The 21,472-nt window shown below is 42.9% G+C and overlaps 1 protein-coding gene and 1 long non-coding RNA gene across 4 annotated transcripts; one reads left to right on the top strand and one right to left on the bottom strand.

Annotated features, from left to right (window-relative positions):
• Positions 1-1,459: 1,459 nt before the first annotated feature.
• On the bottom strand, positions 1,460-2,466 carry LOC137856569 (uncharacterized). Its single transcript, XR_011096592.1, has 2 exons — positions 2,105-2,466; positions 1,460-1,648 (listed from the first exon to the last, which is right to left on the bottom strand). It is a non-coding gene; the product is annotated as an uncharacterized lncRNA (long non-coding RNA).
• On the top strand, positions 1,622-21,370 carry PPM1K (protein phosphatase, Mg2+/Mn2+ dependent 1K). Of its 3 annotated transcripts, XM_068682171.1 has the most exons (9): positions 1,622-2,062; positions 3,753-3,970; positions 4,450-4,954; positions 5,526-5,626; positions 10,880-10,915; positions 12,804-12,969; positions 13,487-13,631; positions 14,606-14,740; positions 15,655-21,370. In XM_068682171.1, the coding sequence occupies exons 3-9, from the start codon at positions 4,518-4,520 to the stop codon at positions 15,784-15,786; spliced, it is 1,152 nt and encodes a 383-aa protein (XP_068538272.1). In that variant the 5' UTR covers positions 1,622-2,062; positions 3,753-3,970; positions 4,450-4,517; the 3' UTR covers positions 15,787-21,370. The 3 variants fall into 3 exon arrangements, with proteins under 3 accessions (XP_068538272.1, XP_068538271.1, XP_068538273.1); XM_068682170.1 differs by lacking the exon at positions 3,753-3,970 and having other exon boundaries at positions 1,623-2,062; XM_068682172.1 differs by lacking the exons at positions 3,753-3,970; positions 10,880-10,915 and having other exon boundaries at positions 1,628-2,062.
• The last annotated feature ends 102 nt before the right edge of the window (positions 21,371-21,472 follow it).

Raw genomic sequence — 21,472 nt, 5'->3', positions numbered from 1 at the left:
GAGTGGTGCTTCAGCCCAGCTCTGAAGGTCAACACATGTGGGCTATTTCAGACATAGCAACTCTCAGAGACACGGGTGCTTGCATTTCCTCTTCTCCCCTCTTGAATACTTGATCCAATTTTAGCTCAGGCCAGAAGCCAGCAAAGCTGCCCTATCTTTCAAAGAAACCCTCTGATTTTATTTTCTTTAGGCATCTACTGGTAGGACATGAAGAAACGATGCAGAAAGCCAGACATCCTGCAAGCCAGGGCAGAGTGAAGGAAGTCCCCATGACGAGCACCATACTTTCAGAGGCCATGGCAGGCAGCTTTCACGAATTTTGCTGGGCCTGCCTCTCAATGCTTTAAGAGAGAAGCCTCAAACAGAAGCTTTACAGCAATTAAATGGTCAGGTAACAGAGAGGTATTGTCAGGAGAAAGTTACTCCTGTGTCTGCAGCAGCAAGAACAAGCTGCTGCTTGTTCCTTGCAGCCAGGAGCAGAGAGGGAGCGGTCTAACCCCAAGGATGCCAGCATGACCTGGGCATCCAGTCAGGCTCGCAGCCAGATGGTGTCAAATGCTAGGGGAATGCCCTCGCTGTGAAGTGTTTTTCACCTGAATAACGTTCCTTTTAAGATCCTCAAGTCAGTTCTGCTGAAGTGGACTTAAATCCCAGATGTCCACTCCAAACAGGAACAGCAATCTAAAATCTAAAAAAAAATAAATAACTGTAAAGCAGCGGAGAAGGGCTGAAGTGGTGCTTCTTTACATTAATGACTCTGCAAATGATTCTCTGCCAGTAACCCCACTCAGAACTTTATATTCCTGCTGATCCTAAATATTCAGTAGGAGACTGAAGGATAGGATATCCAACGCCCCAGATGCCACAGGTCAATGACCAGAAAGGAATACAAGCTGTGCTCAGTTCAGAGCTGCACTTAATAGCTCTATAAAAGCAACTGCCATTCACAATCACTTTCTTTCCCTTTGAGCTGGGGTGCATGGGAGTCTGAGGAAGAAAAAAGCCCTGCACCCCCCTGCAGTGGTGAGCATGGCAGGCAGCAGCAAGCTTCCCACACACCCACAGCTGCAGGACAGCAAGGCACTGTGTGCAAGCCAAGCAGTGTGGCTTTTCAACATGCATGCCTCATGCCATGCAACTGAACCACATACAGCACTATTTTCAAGCGCTGCAGCCCCTAACCGGGGCTTCACAATGTAACAAGTTGCAGGGCAAATTCAGCTTGTACCACTCACACACTATGAATGGAGAATGCCAAAGGCAGAATGCAAGCAGCTAGGAGCATCCTATCCTAACTTTCTTTATCCTGTAGGTAAGAATAGGGCATAAAAGCACAGCAATAATCTACTTCTGTTTCCCAATAAGCTGCCTGAAAAATCAAAAGCCATTTAAAGTTTCAAGCATATGAAACAACCATTTGGTTACTAGTGATCTTTTCAGAAAAGATGGGATTGCTATGTACAGAAACATGACCATTGCTTTAATAAACGGCTGTCCAAATCGTGTTTTTTATCTGGCCTTCCCAGAATCTATACGGTGTTTAGACGCAGGATTTTATTTCTAAGCTTTACCAGTAACAGAAGCAAGCTGTCCAAGATGGACGGAGGCGAGTCCTACGGTGGCTGATGCACAGCTGACGCGTCTTCTCCTAGGAAGGAAAACCGTGCCAGAGGCAGCACTGGGAACAGACCGCAGCCTGGGCGCCTGCTGAAGCCGTACCACCACCACCCCGGCCCAGCACGCGTACCAGCCTGAGAACCAGGCACTCAAAGGACACCAAAACGGTTTCTCCCTTCCCGTCCTTTTTCTGTCCGGATCTCCTTCAGCTGCTCACAGCCCCGCCTGGGCCGGGCGCCCGGCGCTGACACAGGCAGGGTGTGGGCGGCGGGGGGGGCTCGGCCGCCGCCGCCGCCGCCATTGGGCCGGCGAGGGGCCGGGCTGAGGGGGGCCGGGCTGCTGGGCTCGGCGGCCTCGGGGAAGGCGGTCGGGAGCAGCGCCCTGTGTCCGGAGCAGGCTGGGGGAGGCGTCGTTGGTCGCCGCCGGCTGCCGGGCACGGGAGGAGGTGAGCGGTGAGGGGCGGCGGGGGGCGGCAGGGGAAGCTCACCTTATTCAGGGCGTGCTGAGGGGTTCGCGTCCCGGTTTGCAGGTATTCAGCTCAGTGGGGCGCCAGGCATGCATGCTTTCTTCTTGGGTTGTGGCGTTTTTTTTCCTTTTTTCTTTCATCTCGGTATGGAGACTTTCCATCTGCCGTGAAGCTGCCACCCTGCCAAAGGGGCACCATACAGCTTGAACTATGGCTTAATCATTAACCGCAATTACTGCATGTTCTTGGCTATCTAGAAAAACGATTTTTGTAGTTAAATAGGTGCAGACTATCAGGATCAGATGGAGCATCTACAGCCTTGCTGCACGCACTTGGGCTGTAGCACCAGCACTGCCTTTTACAATGCCTTCATCTTGTTTGTCCCCGATAGACTTGCTCAGGGTTTGGCAACGTATCCGCTAGGAAAGTACAGCCTGTGCTGCAGCCAGCTGAAAGCCTAACTATTTACATCACGGCAGTTACAGCTCCGTTTCCTATTCCTTGCTTGCAGAGAAAAGCCAGCCATTGCTGTTTGTGCTTGCCTGGAGAAAAAGGACTTTTGAGAGATCTGTTTGATGGGAATAAACACATTAATTAGCTCTGTATTTTGGATTAATCTTCCAAATCATGCTGTGGATATGTGGATACTGGGAAGTTTAAATATAGCTGGTTTTTCATGTTCTTTCAAGCTGACGGAAGTGAATCTGAGTGCGGGTTTCCTAAGTTGGCAGGCTTTGGATTTTGTCATGCTGTGCTTCACCATACTGTTGCTGTGAGTCAAGGGCAACAGAAAATAAACAGTCAAGAAAGTAAATGAGTTATTAAGCACCCGTGAGTATAGTGAAATAAGGGTGAGATATTGCAGACATCCAGGAATAAAATGGAAGATCACTCGACATTGGTCAGTTGCACTCAGCTGGTAGCCAAGGCCAATTTCATCTGTTACAATATTGATTCCCAGCTTGTCGGGTATTTATTGAGTGAACTGTTACGCTGTAAATGATAAATAAATACATATATTTCCTCACATAAGGAAGTGTATTCAAGATAAGCCAAGAGGCGTCTAGAACTATATGCTTTGAGCTGTGAATGACAGGTTTACTGTAGGCCTGCAGAAAGCTCATGTCACAGCCATCTTCTAATAAAGCAACTGCTTACAAACCTACCTTTGACTGAAAATTTCTGCAAGCACAGATTTTGTGCAGGATTTAAAAAAAATAGTTTAAACCAGTATTTCAAAACCACAGCTGCAATTGCTGTCTGGAATACAACAGCAGGCTGCTCCAGCCCTGAATAACTGTGTTTCAGGAGTACATGTATTGCTTGCTCTTTGCTGCTGGATTACATCAGATATTTGTGCCATTTGATGCATTAGCGTTCATCACAAGCCTGTTTATTTTTAATCCCTTCATTACAGTATAGAACATCTTTCACTTGTAATTCTGCTCTCGGTAACTACCCAACACACCCACAAACATTTAGCAATAACAAGAGCAATTCCTTGCTGAAAACCTAGCACGCTTAGTTTCAGGGATCTGGTGGTCCAGTTCAAACTTATCTGGTGCAACAATGTGGACTTATTACCCAATGCACCCCAGCTTGTTTGACTTTCATCCTGTTAAGCATTATTCTGCAAATGGTTAAATAAGATGATCTCTGTATTTTTCAGCATCCTAGATGAATAAGCATTAATCAGGTTCTAGCTGTGCTGAGCCAGCTGGTGCATTTAATGCATCTGGACCAGAAAAGACATCCAAATAAAAGTCAGTGGAAGAACTTGGTCTCCTTGTTTCCCAAGAGATCCCATTTCAGGGTTGGGTCTGAGTAGAGAACATCAGGCCAGACAGAAAGCTCAGAGCTGCATGGACTCCATTCTGTGAAGTTCAAGTGAGTAATTGTACATGTCTATGGATACACTCTTAGTGGTTCCTGGCCTGAAAAAAAATAAAAATCACAATTCACTTCCCGAGTCTGTTTTGACAAGTAAAATGCAAGTACTAATGAAATGAAACAGAACGTAATGTCATGTCTCTTATGCAGGAAGTCAGCTCTTGGAACAAGGTCATTATCACTCTCACTAGCTCCATCACAACCCTAGCTACCTCTGAAAATACAGGCTATCCTGATGGAGGATTCCTTACTTCGATTTATCTGCAGCATTCCTTATTAGAACTGTAGATGTTGGCTGATCTGTGTAGGATTGTTTCTCGATGAGTCATGCAGATCGTTCTGTAGTCTCTTCTAGGCAGTGCTGTGCCATGCATGATTAGCAACCTCTGACTGTGAAATTGTTTCCTGAATGATGTAACTGAAAATCCCTCTTCCTGTGCTGCTTCTTTCTTGATGGATTCTCTTTTTGTTCTTAGACATTCCAGCCACTGTCTTTTATTGCTGAACGTTTGTTCGTTCCTACAATTCTCTGTGAAGACAAGTTATGTCAACAGCTGCTTTAATCCATTTGGTAAGAAACGGAGGGTATCAAGTACGGAGAGCCCTTCTGACGTCCCGCCTCTTGCAAGACGAGAAGCGTCCAACGGTTGAGTGCTACAGTTCCACCTCTGAACGTCGTGCATCCCGCTTCGATCCAGACGGGAGTGGGCGACCTGCCACATGGGACACATTTGGCATCTGGGACAATCGCATTGATGAACCTATTCTCCTCCCACCAAGCATAAAGTATGGGACGCCAATTCCCAAAGTCAGCCTGAGCAATGTGGGCTGTGCTAGTCACATTGGCAAGCGGAAGGAAAACGAAGACCGCTTTGATTATGCTCAGCTGACAGAGGATGTCCTGTACTTTGCAGTTTATGATGGACATGGCGGGGTGGCGGCAGCAGACTTCTGTGCTAAGAACATGGAAAAATATATCAAGTAAGTGTGGGTTGAGTGAATATGTGGCAAATGACTTACCGTAGAGCTTCCTTCTTTAGGGCCAAAAACGAACTGTGGGTGACACGCTGCCGCTAGTCATCCTCTGTTATACAGCCACTTAGTCCGAAAGGGGCAGCAGGAACACCAGATGGTGAACACTTCCCTTAACAACAGACATGGCATCGAGTACTTCTCTGTGTACTCCCTGCCCCATGGAACAAGCCTGCAAAGATGAGAAAAGAAAATGTGATTGTATCCACCTTCCAGGAAATGGCTGGAAACACAGAGCATGTGAATTGTCCCTTGTCAGGTGGGGGGCACTGCAATTGCTGACCTGCACAGCTTGTTGATGCTCCTCTGGAGCTACATGTCACATGCGTGGCTGTTGGAAGAAGCACTTGATCTATTTACAAAATTACAAGATGGTGCTTCCAGTGCAAGTTGTTAATAAAACAGTATTACCTTTTCAGTGTAATCCAGCATTAATCAGGGAGGAAATAAGTCTACAGAAGAGATCGGTTAAGGTGAATATTTCTCATAAAAAAAAAATATTTTTTTTGTTTGTTTCCAGAGAATTTCTTGCTCAGGAGGAAAACTTGGAAAATGTTTTGAACAATGCTTTTCTAGAAATAAACAATGCATATGAAAGGCATGCTCATCTGTCTGCTGACGGTAGGTAAAAAATACTCTGTTCTCTTATAGGTGTGGGGAAAGACTATTTTCTTACCTGCTCAATAGTTTTGAACTAAGACATCCTAAAAACCTCTTGAAAACAGTTTTATTTAACATAGCTTTTTTCTCTATTCACTTACTGCAAATGAAACAATTATGCTTTACCTGCCTAAAAATGAAAAAGCTGTAAGAAGTCTAGGTCAAATTTACTGGGGAAGTTATTAATCTGAGTTTCGGTATAATCTTAATTGATTTTTTGTTACTATGATTCTGTCCAGAAAAGCATTTCTCAAGTTAGCAAGCAGCAATTTAAATTAGCAAGCAGCATAACTTTCCTGGGTGATAATTTTTTCATATTTTTTTTTTCCCTGTTGAAGAGCTGTTATTCCCTTGAGCTGAAAGGAACACTGTCAAAAGTTCCCCTTTCTGACTTGGCCGTTGCAGTCAAGGAGGAATGTAAGCCACAATTAATACAACCAGTACTGCTTCTGCACAAAGAGAATCAACAGAGTAGCTGAGTATGAAAGGGAAAACAGCAGTCAAGAGGAAAACAAGGTTGGCTGTGGTAAAGCCAGCACTAGCACTTTTAGATTTCTTAGTCCTGGCTGTTCATCAAGTTCTCCTGTATATGTCTAGAGACTACACACGTCTGACGTTCCAGTTAAAGCTCCTGGGGCTTATCGGGAGTAATTTGGGAAGGTCCTTGTCCCATTTCTGTCACAAGAGTTTCCTCTGCAATAAGATAACTATTTCAAGAGTTAGTTTACCCACTGTGTAAAAACAAAACAAAACAAACAAAAATCCAAACAACCAACCAAAAACCACCACCAACAACAAAGCGTCGCAGAGAGCTGCTGCAGATGCTGGTGATACAGCAGGTGGTTCTATAAGAGCATAAATGGGAAAAGCTTTCTGTCCAAGAAAGACAAAAAAACAACAAGTCCTTTAGGGACTAAAGTTATACCATGTTTTTGGCCTACTTCTTTAAGCAAGTGAAAATAATCTATTATTGGAGTGGTTTCCTGCACTTAAAGTTCTACACAAACCTATGTAGACTTAAACATCTACTGGCAGGGCAGGAAGCGTGGCTGTTGCAGCACTATGAGGGAAGTACATCCTTCCTCTTACCTGATGCAAACTAACGTACCAGGAAAAGAAGTCCCAGGTTCTGAAACACAGCCCTTAAAAAAGGTGGAATTTTATCTGTCAAGTTATTTTCTCCATTATATTATATTTTATAGTCAAGACAACCTCTGTTATTAAAAAAATGTGGTAAAGAATCCCAAATGATTTTTGACCTATCAAGTCAGTTTCTGCAGAGCTAATGCGAGGCTTATCAGTAGAGCCAATAAGCTTTTGCATCCAAGAGTTTCCTTCCACATTATATTGGAAGCCCATTTTCAAGAAAACATCTGAATACAAGCTTATGTGCTTCACTGGATCGGGACCTTTCTGTTTTTAGTAACATGGTAATTAGTTTTATTTGTACTCCACCCCAGCCCTTTGTTATTAAGACAGCTCTTGGTTTTCCTCATGCCTGTGACCATTGTCAAGTTTCAGAGCAACTCCTTGACAAGGATGTTTGGCAACCATACTGAGTATACTATACTTTGTTGTTCTGAACACAGTTTCTGATTATAGCATTTTGTAGTTGAGACTTGAAGAAATGAACAAAGAAAATATTTGATATACAAATTGTACAGCAAGCTGAGCATTTTGGAACTACTTGTTGCATTTTATCATACCATTTAACTCACTAAGTAGGGCCCCTTACTGAAACAACGCAAATGCCAGCAAATTTATATAACAGCTATCAAGACATCAAACAAACCCTCTTTATTAAAAAAAGTTCGAGGTTCAAAAACATGAAGGGGAAAAGCGATCATTTAACATCTGCTGTGGCCATGTTCTGCAAAGTACTCAGCATTTCTTAGGTAGACTGAATGCCTGCGTGCTCTCACAGGAGCCAGCAGGATCTGGAAGTGCCCAGTGCTCTCGGACGGTTGCCTAGCTGGAAATCAAGCTATAAGGGAAAGAGTGGAGCAGCACTGTGTACAGACAAGTGCAGATTTATGAACAAGGCATGCTTTTTGTTTATCTTCATAAAAAGTTCAATACTCTGATGACTATTTGGTGCTTATGTTTTTGTTGCTGCTTCTGTTTTTAAAGTTACATAAGATTCAATGCTTTGCATATATCCTTGTTAGAAGACTAATTACAAACTGATTCAGTTTCCTGGCAAAAAGTCCGAATAACCATGGCTATTCTAGAAGTGATGTTCAAGAGAGTTGCCCAAGTTTTTTGAAAATGGTGGTTGGTTGCATAACACCAGGTATCTGGGATATGCTGGATGCTCATCAAGACCAACCTCTTTATGAATCTCTGCCAGAGCTCATCAAGTGCAAAAAATAGCTTAGTCTTGTTTCCACTGATATGCCTGCCAGGGTTTGTACGCTCCTTTTCACTGCATCTGTGAAAGATAGAGCACTTGATCATGATCTTTACTCTGCTTTGAAAACATCTAACATGTGCCTGGCTGTTACAAGGACCATGACTCCTAGGACAAACCTCTAGAGCCAAAATTGCATGGATTTTGGCTAGCACAACGTTTATAATAATATTTGGGGGGGGAGGGGGGGGAGAACATTTGGCACACATGTAATAGGATTAGAGACATGCGTTGTCAGAAAATTTAGCTCTGTCTTCAAGAACACTGCTGCTTGTAGTTATTTGCAATTATAATTGGAAAATATGTGCAGTAATACTTTCTTTGAGCTTTCAATAAAAAATACAGGTGTACGTATGCGTTCCAATATTGCTGCTGTGCTTGGCATGCAGGTCCAGTGCAGCTGGACTGCTATACTGACCTGCAGACCGTTCCAGTATCCCCTCCAACAGTTTTAGACAAAAGCATAAGGAACTTCCTCTGACATATCAGGGATAAGCTGTCCCCCACATAAATCATTTCTCATAATTAAGAGCTCAGAGATATGCCTGAGCCTTGAAGCACAGTGTTTGATATCTTATTGGAAACTCCCTTTATTTCACTTCCACACATTCAAATATATCCAGTCACTGTTAAATCCCAGCTTATTTAACGTACAGTATACAGTAAAGAGAGTTCACAATGAACAACCATATCATTATCCATGTGACAACCACTAACAGAGATGGACAGGGTTTTCTGTTACTTTTGACTGGTAGTAAAAAAAAAAAAAAAAATAAACGTAAAAGCTGAATAGCTTTCCTGAGCAGGGACAGAAATAAACAAGTGAACCATGTGCTCGAGGCAATTAGAACATCATTCTGGAGAAACAGGAAACAAACCCTGTCCCAGCCAAATACGGTCCTTTAAGGTACTGCTACTGCTTCTGTTGACTGCAGGCACAATCCCCCATGCAAAGAAAACAACAGGCCAGCATGCTTTCCATTGCCCTCCACATTCAGTACACCCAACTCTAATCACATTGCTAGTCACTTCTGGAATAGCCATCTTAATAAAACTTAGTCAGGTATTTTCTGATGATTCTATATTTGAAAGGCACTCCTGCAACTTACTGAGTAAACAGCGAAAGTCTTAAAAAATAATTAAATTTAAAAAGTAGTTTTTTGTTTTATAATTCAAGCACATGATTATTCTTTCTTTTAATATGTTAACCTGCAACACTGAGGAAAAGGGAGAGCTGCAGAAATTTTGCTTAAGTATTGCATAACATCAACAACACAAAGACAGCTTTTTTATCCAAGGGTTCAAACTTTTATCTAATCAAGGTAGAAGATGCAAATTACAATATTACAGGGGTATTTCTTTGCATTTTGGCCAAAGGTCAGAATAAGTCATTCAGCACCCTTCATTAAAATGCCTCCATTTTAGTTGTTACTGGTCTGAACTCTCCATTTTTGTTTGATATTTATTTTTATTAGAAAACTACCTTGAGAAAACAGATTGGGTTGTATTTTGTTCTGAAAATTTTCTGTACAGTGGCTGCTGTAACCATACATGAGACAGCTACATCTTACACCAATGTATTTGTTTGGTTGACTTAGCAATTGGTTACTTACCAACATCCCCCCCCCCCCGCCCAAAAAAAAAAAAAAAAAAGTAGCTTTTTTTTGGACTCAAGAACAACTGGTTTTGACACACAGTTTTAGTGACAAAGCAAGAGTGGCAGCAATTCCCATCCCTGGACAAAATGCATGTGTAAGTCTCAAATATGGCCAAACTGGACTTCACACAGCTCATCAGGACTTCCTGTATACCCTGCAAAAGACAGCGTGGGTAAACCCAAAGTGACTACCCTCCCCTGTTTTGCAGCCCTTATTCTTTCATCTCCAGTGTTGCAGGTTTATTTTGTTTGAACAAAGTCCCTGGGTCAATTTCCCATTTGCCTCTGTGTACGTGTTATTTGTGGCAGACACTGTACCTGGTCAGCAGCTCTAGAACTGGAGGCCCTGGACACTATATGCTGGGCTTCAGTGGAAAGAGAGATCTGCTGAATTTTGTCCCAGGTGAAGGAGTCTGGCGGTTTCTAGCCTGGACTACTGGAAGGTTCACACATCCTCTTTGTCACATTAGTTGAGATGACTTGCAGTAAAAAATGTCCAGTGAGTGTTAAAAACCTATTGAAAGATCTTAGTTTTATAGTGATACTGTTAGGTAAACAAGATAAACCCTTTAATTTTAAAAACCAGTAGACGTGCTGATGCAATATATTTTTGTGTTATTAAATAACCTAGCAGCAGTCATAGTAAAGCATTAGAAACGTTACCCCATCCTCACTCCTTTGTTTTGGAACTGTGCAAGAGATCACATAATCCCTTTAGTCTAATTAGATCCACGTTCTTCAACCTTACTCAGATCGTGAATTGGTCCCAGAGAAGTGAGCAGGAGTGGCATTTATTTTTCTTAAAGAGCCATTTAACTCGTACACATTTCTAAGGAATGAGTCGCTATGACCATTACTGCAATTCTGTATGGTATCTTCGATTGCTCTCAAGTACCATCCCTCTGCTTCCTCATAGCAGCTCTTTTGGCTTTGATAGTTGGCACTGTAAAGACGCAGATTCACCTGAATGACCAAATATTTGCAGTCAATCATGAATGAATGGCTATGGATGGTAACCATTTCTGAAACCATATGTGTTTGTCAGCATACTTCCAAAATAAGTAATGAGATGGGAGACTAGCAGCATTAATTTTGATGTCTATATAAAATCTATTTTCTTTGAAATAAACAAGGTCATTTTATGTAGGTTCTTCATGTCACTTTTTGCTGTTGGCTAAAACAGGTATTTTACTGTATCTACAAAAATTTCTGATCACACTGCTACTTGTTATTACCTTATTTTCATAATATGCCTCAAAGTGAGCCTGTACCAGACTAGTCCTTGCTTCCAATTAGAAGCAAGATGTCAGTGCTGACCTGAATACTCAGATGCTACGGCCATTTGCATGGTTTTGAATACAGTAGTCTGCATCACAACTATAACGTAGTCCAAGATGTGTTCTGTGCCACCATGGTGGATGTTTACCAGTGACTTATTGCTTAAGTTGGTTAACCAAGCCATCGCAGCAGTAATAATACCTGTTTTAAGTAATAACACAAGCTTAGTTTAGATGGTTTTGAGAGGTTGTTTTGTTTCATGAGCTCTCTGCTTTCACCTTACAACAAGGCTCCATGCATCTCTCAGGGCCTTGTATGGTCCTGTCTCAGGTTCATGCCACCACCCTGGGGGCCAGCGCTGCAGGGCCAGGGACAGGAGGAGCGCATGTGGTTGCAGCCGAGTTCTACAGAAGCAGTGGTAGGAACACCTTCAACCATTACTCATGTGAAAGTAGGAATATAAACCAGGGATTTTCATTCCTAAATTAACACAAAAATTCTCTGTGCAATGGGCTAGCTTTTAAAACCAATTTCTAGAAAACGCCAGACTACAAGAGGCTTACAGAGGGCTTTCCAAAGGGATTTGCATTGTGAATTTGTGGCAATTGCTGTTCCCAGCCAGGTGTTTTACTTACAGAGCTCAAGTCAGCAGGACTTCGTGTTTTCCAGCCAGCTCTCCCTAGCCAGTGTTGCATGTGATACTAGCTGCAAAAGTGCACTTCCCTTCAAAAAACATTGAAGTCCAAAATGAGAGCTAGGCAGTTCTTTTGGCATTTCGTTCACCACAGATAAAACCTCACATCTATTCTGAAATTAGGCAGACTGGTATTTTCTAGTTTAAGCATGTTCTTCCCCACATCCTCACCCCTTGTAAGAAATTGCAACAAGAAAGTTTGCATTCAACAGTTAATCCAACCTGGTCTCTGAACACAGATAAGATCACTTCCTTGCCCTGTCAGAAGAGGAAGACAGCAGCTAGAGCTCTGGCTTGCCCTCTAGGCAGCAAAAATCCAAGTCATCCCACCTGTGCTAAGGGCAGATTGCCCAGAGGCAATCACCACTGCCAGGTGACCACACTTGTTTGCAATGTAAGGAAAGCAGAATGCAGCTCTGGCTTAGTACTGTGACCTCCGACAAATCTGTGTGGTCTGAAGAGAGCTGAGTCCCTTTCTCAAAAAAGCCAGTGCCTGCTGGCTGAACCCTTTGTCTCCTGTCAAACCTGGGGTAACTAGAAGTAGATTATTAATAATTCTGACAGCAACTGGAGAACCCTACAGACTGTAAGGAATGATCTGGAGGTTCTCTTCTGGTGAACAACATGCAGCTACAATCACAATTACTCAGTTGCCCACTTTACCACCTAACAGAAGGAAAGAACTGTCAGCTTTATGGTGGGCTATCCATGCAATCACTGTGTCCAGGGATAAAGACAATAATCCTGTATCTTGAGAAGAACCAGTGGAAAGTAAAACCTATTTGCTACAGGCTGAAAAGAAGCCACTGCACCTTATACTGCTTTTACTCCACTAGCTCTCTTTACATGGAGCCATGTTGTTGCACAGAAATACTTATCTTTTCCACTTCCTCTCTCTCTCCCCTACCTAAATCCTATATGCATGTTTACTCACTGTATTTTTAATAGATATATAGCTTTAGTTTAAACTTAAAAGCAGTTACTTACTGGTAACGTAGAGCACAAGTCTTTGGTTTAACCAATTGGCACTGTTACTGTCTTGTAAATGTTCCCATGCTTTAAGGCAGTGTTAAAACCTCTCTCTCTCTGATGTTTGTAGCAACTCTGATGAACTCTGGGACCACTGCGACAGTGGCCCTGCTCCAGGATGGTATTCAGTTGGTTGTGGCAAGTGTGGGAGACAGCCGTGCCCTGCTGTGTCGAAAAGGAAAGGCTATGAAACTCACTATTGACCATACGCCAGAAAGGAAGGAGGAGAAGGAAAGGTACCTGGTGGATGATATTATGGCTTCTTGGGGAAGAGCTTCAGTCAGTCTGTGCTGCTGCCAGGTTGGACCTGGGAAAAAGACTGGAGATGAACATAACACTCCAATCTAAAGAGAAAGTGGCACAGCCTCTATTATGTCATTTGCTTCCATTTAGGGGACTGGGTATTTGTAAAGTCCTATGCGAACAAAAACTGTCACAGCAGTAAGATCAGCATGGCTAAGGCTGGGTACCGAGCCATGTCCACACAGTTCAAAGACTTGTGCAAGAGTGCCAAGTGAAAGCCAAGACCTGAAGAACATACTGTGGTTCTCAGGTCAGGACAAAGCCTTCTCATTCCTTCTGTGGAACCCTTCAAACAGCAAAAAACAAATCTCAGTCTTTCCGCTCAGGTCCTCAGTACCCCATCCTGCATTAGCAGAGAGTGGCAGAAACTGCAGCTAACAGACAGGGGAATCAGTAACTCAGTCTGAATCAGTAATTCACATTTGCTTTCTCTTTTGTGCCTCTGGACAGGATCAGGAAGTCTGGTGGCTTCGTTGCCTGGAACAGTTTGGGACAACCACACGTGAATGGTAGACTTGCAATGACGCGGAGCATAGGAGATTTGGATCTTAAGAACAGTGGCGTGATAGCCCAGCCAGAAACAAAAAGGGTTCAGGTAAAAGAAGGCCTGGTTAACAGAGACAGCACCATTTGGATTAAGGGGCAACATAGATATTTAAAGCATGTAGTGGTAACCACTCAGTGTACACAGGTGGAACCAATCTTTGTGGTTTTTTTTAGTGGTGAAGTAATGCAAGACTCATTCTAATTAAGTTATTTCAGATTGACACTTAAAGGCAGAAGACAATTTGGACCTAGTAGTAAATTCAACCAGGAACCAGGTTAACTTCTAAATCCCAATTATCACAATATAATATAGGATAAGTGAAGAAAGACCATGTGTGATATCCATTACTGAAATACCAAGGTGTCAAATGGTTTGGAGCTTGCGGTCAGATACCTAAGTTTGAGGATAATACTGATACAAAGTCATCACTGAGAACAGTGCAATATGTAGAGGGTCATACACCTGGGAGGAAGGGAAGAGGGAAGGGCAGTTACATGCATCTTAACATAGCTCTACAATTGTCCAGAAAACAGGTTAACAACTAGGTATTCAGCACAGTTGCATTCATGTTTGCATGAAGAAAAAAACAAGGCTCTCATCTTAGGTCATATTCTGTTTCATATTTTTCCCCAATGCCCATCCTGGGGCATGAGGAACTTTGTGTTCATTTGCTCTCAGTCCAACACAAAGCAGTGGCTTGAGGGGCTTAGGAGATGACCGCAGCACTTAATGTGTCTATACTGAAATCCTTAGTTTAAGGAAGCATTTTGTTTACTGGGCAATGTATATAGCATTGGTCTTTTGGCCTCAGTGTATTGGGAGGGCTGCTTCTTAGAACAGTTAGTTCTCATGCACAAAGAACAGGCAGAACTCCCAGAAAAATTGCTTTGCAACAGAAGGTAAAAAACAAAACAAATGCAAAAAAACACAACCAACCAAAATCAACCGAAAAAAATCAAGGCAACGGTTTTACCTTGCAGCACTCGCTCTACTGTTGTGCATACTTTGTGCCTTTATTTCAGTTACATCATGCAGATGACAGCTTCCTGGTCCTTACTACAGATGGTATTAACTTCATGGTGAACAGTCAGGAGATCTGTGACTTCATTAACCAGTGCCATGATCCTGCTGAAGCTGCCCATGTTGTTACTGAGCAGGTAATGCCAGGGTTTCTCGAAGCACCAAAGCTCTGCTGCAAAAGTAATGCAGCTGACTGATGACACAGACTGTGCAGGTGCTCAGTGTGCTCCGTTGGGTCCTTTTCAGCACATGGCAAAGACAAAAGCAGAAAACTAAGCTATGAAGAAATGGTTGTTTACTCTTGGTGCACTTGTTTGTGTTTTTTTTTCTTTTTGTATTTCAAAGGAAAAAAAAAAAACACAACCATGCATTCAGTAGTGAATTGAACTATTCTGGTTTACATGGCCAGTAGTCTAGTTGTCTGGCCTTTCCTTCCCACTGAGCAGCAATGCTCAGGCTCCCTGCCACAGCTGCATCCCTCCAAAAGTACCTACGGGGCTCGGGGACCCCACAGAGCAGCACTTGGGGTCCCCGGGGCCTGTTGGCTGCCGGCAGCATCACGAAACAGCTTCCACAAGGTTTACCACTAACAGAAGGGAGGCGGCATAATGTTTCCCAAACCCGATGCAGTAAGGGACATATGTCTTTCCTCGCCGGGTCCCGCACCACCACATGTTTCGGGAGCTGCCGAGAAGCTGGGATTCCTGCAGACTGGCAGGCAGGTGAGCAGGGAAGGAATATCCTTGCCATATCCTTGCCAGAAACATACAGACATTTCAATTGATGCACTTACTTCATGAGCCACAGAACTGTGCTGGACAGTAACTGCAGTTTACTGCAGTGCTGAATGTCATCAGCACAGACAGAAATGGTCAGTTTCTCACTAGGGTTCTGGATGGTGGCATATCCCATGGAAAGCTCTGAGGTATACAAGAACCTGCAGCATTAGAGCTGGGAAGAAGCAAGGAAGTGTCATGCTGTCCCATGTGTCAGATACTAGTTTCCCTTTCTAAGCAAGATGATGATGCTAACAATTTGTTTCTTCTCTCAGGCAATGCAATTTGGCACTGAGGACAACAGCACGGTTGTCATAGTGCCTTTTGGAGCATGGGGAAAGTATAAAAATGGCGAGATCAACTTCTCCTTCAGCCGCAGTTTTGCCTCCAGTGGGAGGTGGGCATGAAGTCCTGCCACAGCTATCCTTTCCTGCAATAATCTGGACACAGTGTGCTACAAGAGAGCACATCCATCTGTTCATAAACTGGCTGAATGTCTTGTTCATCTCTCCTGTCTTCAGTGTTACGAAAGATGCCACCGCTCCCTCGGTGCGTAATGTCACATTACTGCTTGCAGTTGATTGCATTTTACTGTGCTTGTTTATTCAGATTGGCATTGAGGCAGCTATTTCTTTGGGTTTCTAGTCCCAGCAGCTCTTTACACCTCTTGGTTCACATAGACAAGTCTCTAGGCCTCCACCTGAGGCTGGAGCTATTGCACATTTGTTTCACACCAACCTGTATTACCTAGAACTCTTAGTTACCTGGCAGCTGTGAAAGTCTGAGACTGAGCCATGCGCCATCTTCTTTGTACATTAATCCACAGGGGAACAAGCACACAGTTTTCCTAGCGAGACAAAAAGAGGTTTTGTTGTTTTCCTCTGCCATACAGCCACCCAGAACTCCCCGTGTTTCCAGAAAGAGGTGAAACACAAGGGGGAGGTTTCAGAAGCAATTAGTCTGTGGATATATTCTGGTGCCAGTGGCATTCAGTGTTCCTGAACAACATCCTAAGACAGTGCTGCTTTGCAGGGCTTTAGGCTCTCACTGATGTTATCTGCCATCCTTCAGCTCCCAAGAGACAGAGCAGGCTAGAGCCATGTGCTGTTGGACAGAGAGGAACGTCTCTCAGTTGGGTCTAAAGCCTGTACCATCTCTGTGGACCATGCAGCAACCCCTTGCACTGCATTGTCTTTGGTGTGCCAGTGGCTTAACAGAAGTGTGTAGGAGGGAAAAAGCAGCACATATTTTGAATTGCTGAGATTCCCATCAATTTCAATGTCCTTTTATTTTTTTTTTAATATTCTCCTTGTTTCCCCCTAAGAAAAAAAGAAACATTTCAAAGAGTTTTCTATTCAAGATTCTTTGGATGTCTAAGAAATGAGTTTGTTTATTATTTCTTCATAAATATATGAGCATTTTCCTGCCCTCTGCTGAAGTTTTTTTTCAGTTAGTCAGGATGTCCTGGGTCTCCTCGTGGTATACAGAGAGGTGTAAAATGCTCAAAGCAAGAAAGCTAGAGAAATGAGTGAGCATTTTAGTAACGTACAGTAATCTTTGTAAGTTTGGGGGATTTGTTTCTAGTGGGTGTCAGATATTGGGACACCAAAAGGTAGTTTTGTACTTAAAGGAAATGTATCTGCTTTCCTTTCTGTTGGGAGTCTGTGTCCAGCAAGGCCAGAGCTCTGAGCCAGCTCAGCTCACCACTGTGACAAGACTGCAAGTGACATGTCAGCGTGTTGGCAGCAGGCGAAGAGCTGTCCCAGCATGGCTCTGTCAGACCTCATTCTTCCTCTGCTCCAAATCAGGCATGCAATTCCTGTGGCGTCTGAATCACCCTGCTGTAAGGAAATAAGGGCAGAGGAAAAATCAGGCTCTTCCCACATTTGCAACAGTAGATTTTAGCTGTTTCCAACCATGCCATTTTACATACCAAACAAACCAGCCAAATGAAATGAACAGAAGTGAGCAAAATTGCCTGATACTAAACCACCTTACAACAAGGAAAAATATTTCTGAGATGCCTGGTCTGATTCTCATTTTTGAGTGTGACATAGGCATCTTCATTATTTTTAGCCCTTTGCAGGCCCAGGGTTACAACACAGATAGTCATTCCACATTCCTCGCCTCTGGCTGCAGGCCTAGGAGCACCCTGCAGAGCTCAGCATTGTACCGACAGCATTAATTCTCTGTGTTTAGAGAGTATGCTCATTTTGTCCCATTGCTTGGTGTATTATATGGTATGTATAGTGTCAATATTCGGTTCATAAGTATAAAAAACTCATGAATCAGTATTTGTAAATCTCTATTGTATTTGTTGCTGTTGCCCAGGCATCTTGAATGAGTGTGTCATTGGTTTACAATTATAATCCCTTCTCTCTCCCCAGAATTGCCCCAGCACTGGGGTTCAGTCTTCACCTGAGATCAACATGTTTCATCCTGGGCTCAGCCTTGTTTTACTTGAGGCAAAAGGTCACTTTTGATTGAGAACTTCTAGTTCCCAGCCTGTGGTAGGTTTGAAAATCGCCACAGCCTGTTTGTAGTAAAACCAGCAAGAGACAGCCTCTCCTGATCCTGAGCACTTGCAGAGAGGAAACACCTAACAGAGGTTTGGAGAGCTGTGCTGGCCATGTGGTTTTGACCCATTTGCACTGCAACCTGAACTGGTGACTCCCACTGAGGAGCTGACCTGCTGAAATAGCAAGTGCGATAGCTCTCAGCTGAGGGTTAGCCACAGCATGTAGCCATCTTACTCTGGGCAGAGGAAGGGTTAGAGTCAGTTCTGCAGAGGGAGTTGCTGTGGGGGCAGTTTTGGTGTCAAGTGTCAGACAGGCATGAGCAGCAGCATAGGGATTTGGACAAGCCCCATCAACACATTCGGTGGCAAACGCCAGTATCCAGACAGAAGATGTCAAGGGCGCCGGGGGTGTTTGTGACAAGTACATGTTTGTTTTTTTGAGCAGTACTGGATACTTGCCAAGCTGAATGCGTAGTATGAAATGCAGGCTGGTAATGAGTAACACTGCAAATAAAGAGCAGGTGCTCTGAGGAATAGCCTGGCAGTTAAAATAACTTCCAAGCACTGACCTATATGTAAAATGAAATCATTTTTATACTAACTGGAGATTTGGGGGCATTTTTTGTTTTTTCCCTATCTGTTAGAAAATTTCATAGATAACGAAGTTGTTGGGCACTTTTATTTCCTCTAACAGACTGGTTGTCATCTCAGAGGAAAGATCCATCCATAACTGCTTCTGTATTATAGAAAGGAAGGGATAAGACAAAGCTTTCCAAAATACGAGGTGATTAGATATTACTGCCTTTATACAATCACAGGAAAACTTTGGCTACAAAGGAATGTTCAGTGTTATCTAGTGCAGCCTCCTGCTCAAAGCAGAGCTAATTTCAGAGTTATGTCCTGCTGCAAAGGGGCATCTCCCGACACTGAAACGTAGTGACTGAAAGTGGATGGGAATAAAGATTTTAGCATGCAGTGCAACCTGCCTGTTGAACCACTAAAACACATTGAAGTTGAAAGATTACCAGTAGGTGAAAAACAACAGGCACTTTGTATAGCTACCAGTGAATTTCACAAATCAATTAGCACACGTATCTAACAGATACTAGTTGTTTTGCTCTACGCAAAAGTTAATGAGCAACTGACAAAAGACTACAAAGATGCATTTCTTATGCACAGGTTATTCCCTGCCTGTTCCCTCTAGTTTTCTGCATCTCATTCTAAAGTAAACAAACTACCAATTAAGACAAAACTCCTTGCCAAGTGGCACAGTATTCTGCCCAGTCCTCTCTCCATTAAGCACAGAGGCACCTTCACACTGGTTTGTGGGGATTTCTGACTTCATTTTTTGCACTGCCAGACTCTTTAAGTGCCAGTCAGAATCATCATTTTGTACAGACACGCCCCTACCAGGATCTTTCTCCTCAACAACATCCTTGCCTTTTCCTGCAACCATGACAGTAAACTCCCTTGGGATTTAAATGGCAACTGTGCCAGACTTTGTTTTTTTCAAGGAAATCAGGCAAAACCTGCAGTGTCCTCAGTGATGGGTTCTTCAGTCATTTGACACTTCTTACTGAAGAGTCATTCAAATAGTCTCAGCATTTCCATTTTAGTTTTGGGGCTATTTGGGCACCAATAGCACATAAACAGAGTGGGCTTTGCCAACGCCTTCAGTGGGACTCAGTGTATGGCACTGAAAATCTCTTGCATGGACTATGAAAGTTGGAAGAATCAAGTTATGTCATGGTAAACACAACTGTCTTGTTGTCGTGGTACCAGGGGATCAAATTAGCAGCACCCTGAATAATACCCAGCAAAGGAACCTCTCAGCACCTGGTCTCCCCACCAGAAATACGTACTGATCTGCTCTAATGAAGGTGTGCTTGTATTTTTTTTTTCCTCCTTAGTCAGCAGGCCTCCTGCTACTTACAGCAGCTCTACAAATGATCAGATTGAAGCCACAAGAACATGCAAAATTATCTTGCCTAGTACAGGGTTTCTTTTAACCTGAGGGAATAAAAGCTAATTGTCTACAACAAAAAGCTAATTATCTACTGTCTACAACAATAGTTGCCTATCAAAGGGGTTTATTATTGCAGGATCTACTTGTATCTTAAATTATGAATGAAATTCAACAGAATCTCAATTTGCTCTCTAGCTCTCTTTCAACTGTTGTATCAATTAAAAGAATTATTTTTTTTTCTTAAATTGTAAGCTCAACTGAACATTAAAGGTTACCTACTGAACAAACCACAGCAAGTTTTTTTTTTTTATTATTTTTTCCTGCCTTTTTTGAGCTGGATTCTGAACTCTGTGAGATCTATCTAGTAAGCATTATTTTCTTGCCTGAACACTCCTCCTGGAACAGTGCTACTTCTCTAACATACAGGTACTGCAGGAGGGTGGTCTGCAGGTATGGAAAAGCAAAAAATGTTGTCCAGCTTGTTACTTGTTTTTATTGTGAAGACTTGGAAGGCACAGGAAGCCTGTTGATGGAGGATTTACTAGGAGAGCTGTTCAGACTGCAACTGGAGTTGCAGCCTGGTCTCTCTACCACCCAGAAAGTGGGATTTCATGCTTCATAGAGGGAACTCTCTACAGTAGAACCTCATTTGCAGCCATGATAGAGGAAAGCAGGTCTGTCTGGAAGGTGATGGTAGTGCAAGAAATAGAAATGAGGGTGAGCTGTAACAGCTTATTTAATGCACTGCCCTCTTAACAACTAGTCCTGTTTTGTTTGAAAAGTTCAGGGTTGGTGAATAACCATGTAGCACTGTTTGTGGTTGAGAGTGGGGATGAGAGAGAATTTAGACATTACTGCCTTTTATGTATTTGGGGAAATGAAAATTCTGAGGAGCTGAGAATCACCACAGGATTCTACATGAATTGGGGTAGCAGATGACCTTTTCTGTCTCAGCAGGCATATGTGCTGTTGTCAAAGGCATCAGGGTTTCTAGCTAAGGCAGTAGCACAAAACAGTAGTTAAACTGGTATAATAGTCATTTCTGTTAAGGAAGATCACTTACGCACTTATAGGTCCATTGATCACGTACCAAACCAGATGAACATCCATTGTAGCAACTCCCCAGCTTGGTTCTGAAGCTGCTGTTCTCAATGCACAAATACTCACTGGAGTTCCCCCTTTACCCAGCACATCAAATGCTTGGGCAGTGGCGTGTGTCATAACTTTCTACAGACAAGTAGAATGTTCATTTCACAGTTTGCCTTAGGACTGTCTGTAACTCCTGAGGTTTGATGTTTATGTTTGGTGTAATCATTGTCCATGATTAATCTACTTCATTTTATTGAAATATTAATTTCCCTTCCCCCACCTCCCTCATTATTTGATTTTTTTTTTAAACAACATCTGTCTTCAAATTTGTAACTCATATACTCAAATGTACAGTGCGACAGAAAGGATGTACTGGAATGCTTGAAAAAGATCTTTAAATAAAGAATTTGCTTCCAGAGTTGTATCACCACAAATGTAATATTCTTTTCCCCACTACACACTGCCAACTATTTGTTTTGTTTTTCAAGCTCTGTTGTGACTGTCATGATAACCCCAAGCC

The sequence above is a fragment of the Anas acuta genome, chromosome 4 (genome assembly GCF_963932015.1).
Source record: "Anas acuta chromosome 4, bAnaAcu1.1, whole genome shotgun sequence".
Classification (NCBI taxonomy): domain Eukaryota; kingdom Metazoa; phylum Chordata; class Aves; order Anseriformes; family Anatidae; genus Anas; species Anas acuta.
This window is presented reverse-complemented; position numbering and strand designations above follow the sequence as displayed.

Bases quoted from the DNA above. Each gene is read 5' to 3' on its own strand.
- PPM1K (XM_068682171.1), top strand. From the start codon at position 4,518: ATGTCAACAGCTGCTTTAATCCATTTGGTAAGAAACGGAGGGTATCAA. The intron at 4,955-5,525 runs GTAAGTGTGGGT...GTTTGTTTCCAG, and splicing joins AACATGGAAAAATATATCAA to AGAATTTCTTGCTCAGGAGG. The intron at 12,970-13,486 runs GTACCTGGTGGA...GCCTCTGGACAG, and splicing joins AGGAAGGAGGAGAAGGAAAG to GATCAGGAAGTCTGGTGGCT.